At 39.1% G+C, this 11,594-nt stretch overlaps 1 protein-coding gene across 1 annotated transcript; it reads left to right on the top strand.

Moving 5' to 3' along the window:
* Positions 1-1,091: 1,091 nt before the first annotated feature.
* On the top strand, positions 1,092-10,372 carry LOC129924306 (uncharacterized). The gene is made up of 4 exons (XM_056018565.1): positions 1,092-1,139; positions 2,019-2,117; positions 2,635-3,006; positions 9,680-10,372. Exons 1-3 carry the CDS (start codon positions 1,092-1,094, stop codon positions 3,004-3,006), a joined length of 519 nt encoding a protein of 172 aa, XP_055874540.1. The 3' UTR covers positions 9,680-10,372.
* Positions 10,373-11,594: the final 1,222 nt, after the last annotated feature.

The following is an 11,594-nucleotide window of genomic DNA, read 5'->3' on the forward strand; positions in this document are numbered from 1 at the left end:
ACCCCCAACCATACCCCTATTGATTCGTGCAATTAAATAATTTTGTATCCACTCTTATGAGTAATGTGTACATGTACAACTGACGCGACTGTATGTGGCCAACTACTCGCGACTCTCTCCGATCCAATATCCTGCTCACGACTGTCCATAAAAACAAAATATAGAAAGCAGGGAATGTCCCCTGAAAAAAAGTATTTTTTCCCTCCAGCGACAAGTGGGTCACCCACAACTGGACTGCTTGTTATATAAGCTGAGAGGCTAATGAAAATGGAAATCATTCGAGTTCAAACAACTTTCGATTGACTTGTTAAGAGATCAGAGATAGTGGAACAGAATCGTTTTAAAATGTACACAAGAGGTTAGCGTGATGAGTGAAGCTTAAGAATGTTTTGTCAAACCATAAGCAGATTTCTAAACAGTTAATGTTTTGTTTCGTTACAAAGACAAAGTTCCAAATTTTATATCGATTGTAACTTCAGTTAACTACAACAATCTTAAGTCAACAAATTGACAACGTTTGAATTGTAGACCGTCATGTCTGCTGCATCAGTCCACATGAGCCGATGAAAAATAGACAAGAAACACTCGCTAGTTATATAGTCACCTTCTATTATTTGAAATATTTCTTGTAAAGTTATCTCAAATAAACAAACTTTAAGGAAATTCCTGCAACCTAAAAAGTTCAACTGATGAAAATATATTCTATTACTATAATAATTATTTAAATGTCACCCGGAACTTAATTAACAAAGGTTTATTCTATTATTATTGTTTTAATTTTCTTTGATAAAGTTTTATTAACGATGGTTTCACAAGCGTCACACGAAGTCATGAAAATCCATTTAAAGTTTATAAAATGATTTCGAAAGCTATAAGCCTATCTATCTGATGAGCATGCGATCTGTTGAATATTCAAATGAATACTTGAAAAAAGGAACTCGTGACAAGACATTGTCTCAAAACACGAACATTCCTAAAGATACAGATTTGAACTTTTATTTTGTGAAGTTGTCAGGTCAACTTTGTTACAAAGAAAATGTTTTTTTTATTTGGCAGATGTGTTTGCTTACTTCGCCATATTGACAGTGGCAATGATTGCAGCTTTCCCAACAAGTCAAGAGAACTTGCTGAGAGATCAGGTTCGAAGTGCCATAAGAGAAGGTCAATCCCTGATGTCCACATGTCAGGCCTACACTCAACTAATTGTACGACCTTTTTTTCTAGTTTGTACATATTTTTTTTGTGTGTGTGCGCTAGGTCAGTACAAAAAAGTTTTTAAAATAAAGGTCCATGAAAGAAAGGTCCATGAAGGTCCAAGATAGCTGTCACAATAACTTCTTGAATATGGATATTTTCTGGACAATGACGTCGATGTGTTTGGGGCAAAATTTGCAGAGGACATTGACTTTGAATATACCTGAGTGATTGATTTTGTTCATTGTCTACTCCCTATAAACTGTTCTTAAGACTTTTAAACTCACTTTGTTTTTCAATCAATCACTATCAATGGTAGTTTAAAGCATTATACAACAGGAAAGTACTTTCTCTAAGTCAGCTGATAGGATGTGTTTAGTTACATGTAACAGTTTCCGTGGCATTACATTTACAAGAAAGTTTTCAACTGAATCGCCTAGCTCTGTGAAAAGTAATAAGGGACTACCGTCTTGATGGTGAAGAGTCCGAACCCTGTCCGTGGTCAGTATCATGGAGGAGATTCGGGCTTTTTTTTTTACTTACGGAAATGCTGAATCCTATTGATAACAAGCTTGGACAGTTGAACTTTTAAAACACTTTATATTTATATTATAAAAGCTAGTTATAGTATGTAATTTACAATATTCTCACTTTGTAGTTGTGATTGCCGAAAGCAGTATTCTAAGTAAAATGAATATTAGTATTCTACTTTGAAATTGAAAGATCCGAATCCTGAATGACTCGTTTACATAAAGCATGACTTCAAATATTTTAGTAAATAAATACAAACGAAAACATTTAGAAATGTATTTTTCTTGTTACAGCGTAGAGTTTTAACAGCTTCAGAACTGGATTATTTAGAGTCTGAAACTATTCCAACTTTACCAAGTATGGCTCAACATTTGAATATGTCCATGGACAACGTAAGTTCAACTGAGCTAGAATATATAATGTCATAATTACAGTCTCAAATAAACAACGTTTGACCTAGTGCAAAGAAGTGGATTGGTATTGGGACAAGCTCATTTTTACGTTTAAGGTACTATAAATACAACTCTATGGCAAACTACCCCACTGCTTAAAAGGGGCATATCTCTGGACTATTAATAAATTAGTATTTGGAATATATGTGAACAGGAGTGTCTCTCCAAAGTAGGGCTATACGGTCATTTGAAAAAAGTATTAAACGAGATGAACTAAAGTCGTTACAACTGAAAGAGGCCAACAATTTGAAATATATTTGGTCAAATTGTAATTTGTTTCTGTTATATTGTCGCGTAAACAGGTTGAAATGTTCATATTTTTTGCAACATTTTACAGGCAACAAAAGTTTTTGACCCGTTTTCTATTTTGTTCTGATTGAAAAGGTCAGAGATTCTTTTATAAAGCATCTAAAGATATCAGAGTTAATAAATTGATGACATTGTTTGTAACCCACAGACGATGTCTCGACTTCTGCAAAGAACCGTCCACAACATGACCTTACTTCTCAGTGCTGCCGACATGCTCGTCCACACCAAAGTTTTGAACCAGATCCAGTTCAACGCCCTGATCACAGAGGCAGAGAATGTCAAGACCATATTGTCCAATCTCCGCACCGCCGTGAAGGAGAGGCTTTCCAGCGAGGAGTGGGCTCTGGACCTGGCACTTTCATTGGCAGACTCGGAGCTGCATGATTCATTAGAGGCTGAACTGCAAGAAGCAGACATCCCCACAGACCGCAAGGGCACCAACATGGTGGAGCTGCTGATTGTTAGACAATTTAAAGAACAAATGTCGCCTCTAATTTCCATGCTGGTCAACTATCTATAGGTAAGTGACAGTTTAACCTTATGACATTTATGCTAGAGAAAAATAGGAGATCGTTACGGAAGTTATATAATGGGGTCATTTAGGGGTCACTTGTTGTTAAGTCTATGTTTTTAAGAAAATTATCTAAAGTAGTCCCTCTTTTAAATCATGAATATAAAATAGTGTAAGAAAAAGGGTATAACATTTCCTAGTCAACTGAGTGATTTGAACACAAGTGACTGGACCATAGCGCATTGAGCAAGCTAAAAGCATGAAATTGCGATAAAAAAAACAATTGGTAAAAATATCCACAAGTGTACAAATTGTTACGTATTTCTGATTTTCTGGCTAAATGTACTAGGCACACAAATAAAAGAAACACTGCAAAGAACTTGACGACTCAACTTTCAGCTTTAAATAACTTTATTGAATTATAACTATAACAATTCGTCACTGTAACATGTAGCGTATACGTCTTACATCGACTGTATCGACTGTAACGGCTCAAGTCCACTCTCTTCTACTGTCTCGCACAGTAGAGAACAGTATCGACGACTGTACTGACTCTTTTCACATGAACATCTCTGGTTTATAAAGAGTCCCTAATCGCTTGTCTATTGTTGCAAAAACACTGCTAGTACCCTCTGGAACAACATGGGAGGAAACATCACATCCTGTTGTTGTTTATACATGTCGATTCCAGAGGATGCCTGCTGCAGTGTCATCTCGCCGAGGTCACACGTAGTGACCTCTATTTGTCACTGTTCATTTGTCACAATGCCCCCCTTCGTAAATCTGTTCGTCCTCTGGAACAACACGTGAGGCACGTCCCATCCTGTCTTTGTTTACATGCATAGATTCCAGATAACACTCGGTGCTGTGTCATCTTGCCGGGGTCACACATAGTGACCTCTACCTGTCACTGTTCATTCGTAACACTGCCCCCTTCTTAGATCTGTTCGTCCCGAACAGATTCTATTTCACCACGGTACTGATGGAGTCGGTCAACGTGGACAACCTTCAGCTTGGACCGTGGACTTTTCTGTATCCGGTAGACCACGTCGTTTATTCTTTTTACGACACGGTATGGACCTTCCCAGTCTCTTTGGAGTTTCGGGGATCTGCCTTTTCGTCTCTGTGGGTTATAGAGCCACACTAGATCATTCTCATGGAACCCCGACGTATTGGCCCGTTTGTCATACCTCGTTTTCATCAGGTCACTGTTGGTCTTGATGTTTCTGCGGGCCAATACATGAGCATTCTCCAATCGTCTTCGGAGATTGGTGACATATTCAGTTGAAGACACTGGCGTATCTCTCGGAATCCCAAATAACAGGTCACATGGTAGACGAAGCTCACGACCAAATAACATCTTCGCTGGGGTATATCCTGTGGTGCTATGAACGGATCCTCTGTATGACATGAGGAACATGGGGATATGGCTGTCCCAGTCGTCTTGTCGGTCATCAGTAACCTTAGACAGATGTTGTTCTAGGGTTCTGTTGAATCGCTCCACCATCCCATCAGATTGCGGATGGAGAGCTGTCGTGTGAGTCTTTTCGATGCCAAGTGTCTTGCACATCTCCTGGAAAACTTTGGACTCGAAGTTCCTGCCCTGGTCAGAGTGCAACTCATTAGGTACACCAAAGCGACTGATCCAGTTATCCACGAGTGTTTCGGCCACTGTGATAGCTTCTTGATTTGGTATGGCATTAGCTTCTGGCCATTTGCTGAAATAGTCCATGACTACCAAGATGTATTTGTTTCCTTTCTTGGTTTCAGGAAATGGGCCTGCTACATCTATTGCGATCCTCTCGAATGGAACACCAACATTATACTGTTGCAAAAGACCCCTAGTTTTGCGTCGAGGGCCTTTTGCTGCCGCACATATGTCGCACCTTCGACACCATTCCTCTACATCCTCTCTATATCTGAACCAGTAGAACCGCTGACGAACCTTTTCCAGAGTCTTATTGACACCAAGATGAGATCCGCTAGCGCCATTATGCATCTCTTTCAGTACTTCAGCAACTCTCACCTTCGGTAACATCAGCTGAAGGCGATTGGATGTTCCATCAGCAGATTCCCAAACTCTTTTGATGACACCATTGACTAACGTCAGCGAGTCCCACTGAGCCCAGTACGCCTTGGTGGCTACCCCCTTCTCAGAGATGTCTTTCCAATCTGGCCGTTGTCCATCTTCTTTCCATAGAAGAATGGGAGCCAGATCTTCATCTTGCATTTGGTCCTCTCGAATCCTTTTATCACACCAGGGTCCGGAAACATCTACTCCGAGCCGAAGACAATTGACAGCTACCTCCTTTTCTTCAGCCCTCTTGCAGTGCTTACATTCTGCTTTGCAAGGTCGTCGAGACAGTGCATCAGCATTTTGGTGAATTTGCCCTTTTCGATGCTTAGTTTCAAATTCATAGGTTTGAAGACGTTCGATCCACCTTGCAACCTGACCTTCAGGGCTCTTAAACGAAAGCAACCATTGCAGAGCTGCGTGATCTGACCTTAAGATAAATTTCTGCCCGTATAGGTACTTGTGGAAATGTTTTATTGCATCCACAGCAGCCAGCAATTCACGTCTCGTCACACAGTAGTTCCTTTCAGCTCTCGATAGGCTTCGACTGAAGTATGCGTTGACTCGTTCAGTTTCATCCACCTTTTGGGACAAGACTGCGCATATTCCAGTGTTGCTTGCATCTGTGTCGAGTATGAATGTCTTCCCTGGAATGGGGTAGGCCAATACTGGTGATGAGGATAGTGTGTTTTTCAGCCTCTCGAAAGCTTCTTGACATTCAGATGTCCAAATAAATGGCCTCTTTTGCTCTGTCAGTTGATGAAGGACCTTACAGATGTTTGAGAAATTTGGCACGAAACGTCGGTAGTATGTACAGAGTCCCAAGAAACTTCTCAGCTCATGGATATTACTTGGTGTAGGCCATCGTTTCACTGCCTCAACTTTGTCAGGGTCAGTGCTGACTCCGTCATTTGACACAATGTGACCAAGGTACTTAACGTTTTTCCTGAATAAGGAACACTTCTTTGGGCTGAGTCTCATTCCCGCACTTCTTATCCGTTGAAATACTTCCTTCAGATTTGCAAGGTGCTCTTCAAACGTTTTGCCAATGACAATAATGTCATCAAGGTAAACAAGGCATGTAGTCCAATGAAGTCCTCGTAAAACCCTCTCCATCAATCGTTCAAAGGTGGCTGGTGCGTTGCAGAGACCGAATGGCATCACAGTAAATTGCCATAGGCCATTGCCAGCAGAGAAGGCGGTTTTCTCTCTATCATTGGGATGCATTTCAACTTGCCAATACCCACTCTTTAGGTCGAGAGTAGAAAATACCTGGAACCCTGCAAGCGTGTCCAAAGTATCGTCGATTCTAGGAAGTGGATAACTATCTTTATGTGTGACTTCATTCAGAGCTCTGTAATCTACACAAAATCGCATAGATCCATCCTTCTTCTTTACTAAGACAATAGGCGAACACCAAGGACTATTTGAGGGCTCAATGATTCCTTGCTGCGTCATGCCCTCTATCATGTCCATAGCTTCTTGTTGCTTTGCTAGCGGCAAGCGACGTGGTGGCTGTCGAATCGGTCTGGTGTTTCCAGTGTCTATTCGATGTTGTACCATGTTTGTCCGTCCGCAGTCTGTTTCATCAGATGGCAGAATATCTTCAAACTCAATGATCAACTGTTCCGCTTTGCTGAACTGCTCATCTGATAAATTCACTTTCATTTCTGTCAGGAGCTTGGTAATTTGTGGATTGAAAGGTTTGGTGGAATTAACGATCGTGATATCATTATTACAGTTTCTTATCAGGTCAAGAGTATTACATATTGCGATGGGGCTGTCTTTCTCTAGATGTCTCTCCTGTAGGCCGAGGTTCATGATTCTGACGGGCACCTTTTGATCTTTTCCGACAAGGACCAATGTTTTTCCTACTGCCATTCCGCTGTTGTCATTTTCAATGCCTTCCACTATCGCCGTCATCGTTGCAGTTTGACCATGCTCTAACTTTCCCCAGATAATTGCTTCAGACTGAGCTGGCAAACTTGTATCTTCTGTTAAAAGGATTCTTCTTATTTGACCATTCTCTTCATCTTCATCCCCGAGCAAGGGAATCTCAACATCACCACATTTCAAAGTACCACCTCCGATGTTCAGAGAGAATTCACATTTCTGCATAAAATCGAGCCCAATAATACAGTCATCCGTAATGTTAGCGATCAGAAATTCATGTATAAATGACTGATGCCCGAGCTCAAAGTTTATATTTGTCAGTCCATGTATAGGCATCATCTCTCCACTGGCCGTCTTCAAGGAGTAAGAGTTCACTCTCTTGATTTCGTTCTTTTTGACAATGTCTGGACGAATGACTGAACGTGAGGCACCAGTATCTAGAAGAAAACGGTAATTTCGAGATCCAATTCTACCATTGATGTACAGACTTTTATTCTTCCCTAACACAGCGACTGGAATTATAGTTGCAGGGGCTGTCATGTTCTTGATCGCCGATTTTTGCCCCATAAAACCGGCGAAAGTTAGTTTCCCTGGTAGACATGAGCACCTGACCTTGCATCTGTCTCCGGTCTGTGCTGATACTCTGTTTGTCGGGGAAATCTTCTCGTGCAGTTCCTTTGTAGATGGCCAGGTTCTCCACAATTCCAACAACGTACACTGGTTCTATTCTGTCCTTCTTGCTTCTTATTTGGTCTGCGTTCTTCTAGCACTTCAGTTACCCTTCTGAGAAGTTGTGTAAGATCTTCTTCTTGGACTTCCAGCATACGCCCATGATGGATATTCTTAGAGGCGTCTTTGGCGGCTTCATAGGAGAGGGCGTAGACCAGAGCTTCGCTGGATTTGCGCTTACCACTGATTCTTATTGCCTTCTTCAGTTCTGGATCTCGAATAGCATCAATGAATGCATCAGTGATAATGACGTCCAGAAAGTCTTGTGCTGCTGTTGGATATGCCAAATGAGCAAGACGTTCTATGTCCGCCTCTAGCTCTTGCAAGGTTTCACCGGAGCGTTGTTGTCGGGTTTTCAACTGAACTCTATAAACTTCTTGTAAATGTTCGTCTCCGTAACGGAGCTCCATAGCCTTAACAATGGCAGCGTAATCTTGTTGATTTGTTATTGACTGAAGCAGTTCTGCTGCCTTCCCTCTTAAAGCTAACACCAGAGCAGTCGCTTTCTCTTCTTCAGTGTTCCAGTTATTAACCTTGGCCGCTGCCTCAAACTGTCTTTTGTAAACAGTCCATGAGATGGATCCATCAAACACAGGCGGCTTTATCTTCCCAGAGATTTCGGGCACTAATGTTTTTGTTCTAGTACCCCGTTCCTTACTCAGTTGTTCTTGGACATGAGTCCTTATCTCTTCCATTTCTTTTTCCACAGTGTTGACTCTCTGGTCAATCTTCTCGTTCATAGAGCTCATCTGTTCATTTACTTTTTCATTCATGGCGTTTATTTTCTTGAGGCTCTCCTTCATTAAGTCCATCTGGCCCTGCATGTTACTCAGGATCTCTGTCATATCTGGGTTTAATTCAAATATGTATTCATCTGGATCTTGATCTTCCTCAATAAGGGCCTGTCTTAGGCGTTCTGTTAGTGTTTCTTTGTTACCATTGAGCTGCAGACCTCTCTCACGAAGTTCTTGCCTTAATTCTTTGACCAACAGCTGGTTAAGTAGTTTCCTCGAAGACATTTCAGCCAGAAAACATCCCACTTCTGACACCAATTGTTACGTATTTCTGATTTTCTGGCTAAATGTACTAGGCACACAAATAAAAGAAACACTGCAAAGAACTTGACGACTCAACTTTCAGCTTTAAATAACTTTATTGAATTATAACTATAACAATTCGTCACTGTAACATGTAGCGTATACGTCTTACATCGACTGTATCGACTGTAACGGCTCAAGTCCACTCTCTTCTACTGTCTCGCACAGTAGAGAACAGTATCGACGACTGTACTGACTCTTTTCACATGAACATCTCTGGTTTATAAAGAGTCCCTAATCGCTTGTCTATTGTTGCAAAAACACTGCTAGTACCCTCTGGAACAACATGGGAGGAAACATCACATCCTGTTGTTGTTTATACATGTCGATTCCAGAGGATGCCTGCTGCAGTGTCATCTCGCCGAGGTCACACGTAGTGACCTCTATTTGTCACTGTTCATTTGTCACAATGCCCCCCTTCGTAAATCTGTTCGTCCTCTGGAACAACACGTGAGGCACGTCCCATCCTGTCTTTGTTTACATGCATAGATTCCAGATAACACTCGGTGCTGTGTCATCTTGCCGGGGTCACACATAGTGACCTCTACCTGTCACTGTTCATTCGTAACAAAATATAAAACTTTTGGTCTATTATAAATTAATTACAGGACTGATTAAAAAAAAATTAATACAATTATATTTAAAATAAGCTTTTTTTTTAAAAAAAAAAAAAGCATTGTTTTTTTCAAATTAAAAAGATTACTAACAATATAAATAGTTGTGTCGGCCTTAGGTTCAAACACCAAGCCAACTAAACTGTGAAAATCTTAAGAATAAAAAATAGTATTGTACAAACAAAATAATAATACTATAAATAAGTACAATGAGAAACGATGAACTTTCACTTAATGTCACTTAAATCTTGTATCCTTTTGCTGATGACTTACAGATATACTGAACATGAAATAAACAGCCACGATATCACAGTGTGATGAACACTATCAGAGAAGAGCATATCACAACTTTAGGAATATACATTTAAGATTGTTTTCTTCTTTTAATGTATGAAATGTTATGATAGATATACAAAAGAAACCCTTTCAGGACAAGTTTACAGACAAGGGGACTAACTAGTTTGTTAATTATCAAATTCGAATGACTCCTTTTTATTCTTTTTCACTAGGAAGTTTTATATAAATTGTATTTGAATTTATTTCACTTTGTACTGTAATGAATATTTATGGACTACTTTAGACTAAAACATTTGTTAACCGTATAACAGTTTGTCTTTTCCAAGTGTTACTATGTAAAGGATAAACTGTATCGCCTTAAGGGTAGTGTTCGTTTCTTGCTATTTAAATCCTTACAACCGCGTAAAGGGATTATTGGGAACATTGAAAAAAGGGGGTTGTTACAAATTGTAAATGATGTAAGAAGGCGTGAGGGTTGAAGTGTGGTTGGCCAAGGTTTTGTAGTCTACACTTTGATAGGTTGAGTCTGTATATATTTATTTCATAATGTTTTGTTTTATTGCTTTCAATGATGTTCACGTGATAAGACTAACCCTGTCTCAAGATATCTTTGCATGAATGGTATCCGTGCCAAAAATATTGCATCTGTAGTTCATTCATTCATTAGGAAGAATTTTTCGATACTTTTAAATTTTACTTCGAGTCATAAAGTTTGCTCAGAATAAAGCTTATACATATTTGTTAAACACAAACTTATAACAAAATTATAAACAATTACTTTATTCACCGTGTAAACATTGATTCAGAAATGTCATATATAAATTATATCATTGTTTTAATTTATAGTATTTAATTATATTGTTTATTAAATGTCCTTATTATGAATTTTGTTGAAAAATTTGCCACTTTTTTAAAATGATTCATTGTTACCATTTTTAAACAGTATTGTTATATCAAACAAATGGCCACTAAACATTTTTTACTGTGATATTTACACCAGCCAAACAAACTATTGAAGCTCCAACATTCCACATAAAATTTTTTATATATTTTGACACACACACACACGGGCACGCGCACACAAACACACTCACACACACACACACACACTCACACTCACACACACAGACACACACACACTCACACACACACATACTACTATGTATGCTGACAAGTTAATTGTTAAACAGCTAGAGATTGCATCTCTAACAATTTCTAGCAGATTTAAGTTAGCTCCTAAAGGTGCTAAACAATTGTGATGCATTGCTGTAAATGTCTTTTATTTCATTATTTGGTTTATGTTTTCTGAACTGATTTTTTGTTGTCTCGAATTTAAACAAATTCATGTTTTTATGTACAATGGAATCTGAAAATGAATAGAACCATGTCAATGAGTTTAACTCATTTAACAAGTCAGGCTATATTAGCCGGTTATCACTCAGTGAGTGAATCAAATGAATTACACTTAGCTGGCTATATTAGCCAGATAACACAGTGAGTGAATCAAATGTATTATTATTCTCACTATATATTTTTGCTTATGTATATAATGATTTTATTGCTATGTGAGACTCCAATTAAAAAAATGTGCACACTGAAACTGAGTTGGTTAATTCTTGAATGGAACAGAGTTGTCCTGCCCCTACTCTTAGTTTCATGTTCTCAAGTTTTAATATTGCTTGGTTCAAATCTAATCTGGAAGAGTACAACTTTAAAACTCATATCAGTATTATCTGTAGCAACGCGTACAAAACAGTAATAGAAAGTGTATTATGTACTATGAATGGAAGGCAGGTGGTCTTGCACAGAGGTGACAACTTTGAGATGTCGTTATGAGAGCTGCGAGCACTTAGAATAAGCTAAATGTAATACACTACTTCACTTTACTTCGCT

Source organism: Biomphalaria glabrata, chromosome 1, assembly GCF_947242115.1.
Source record: "Biomphalaria glabrata chromosome 1, xgBioGlab47.1, whole genome shotgun sequence".
Lineage (NCBI taxonomy): Eukaryota > Metazoa > Mollusca > Gastropoda > Planorbidae > Biomphalaria > Biomphalaria glabrata.

What these genes read in the sequence shown, in the direction of transcription:
- LOC129924306 (XM_056018565.1), top strand. Translation starts at nt 1,092, where the DNA reads ATGATTGCAGCTTTCCCAACAAGTCAAGAGAACTTGCTGAGAGATCAG. An exon ending in AGAACTTGCTGAGAGATCAG is followed by an intron (nt 1,140 to 2,018) that starts GTTCGAAGTGCC and finishes TTCTTGTTACAG; the next exon opens with CGTAGAGTTTTAACAGCTTC. An exon ending in TGAATATGTCCATGGACAAC is followed by an intron (nt 2,118 to 2,634) that starts GTAAGTTCAACT and finishes TGTAACCCACAG; the next exon opens with ACGATGTCTCGACTTCTGCA.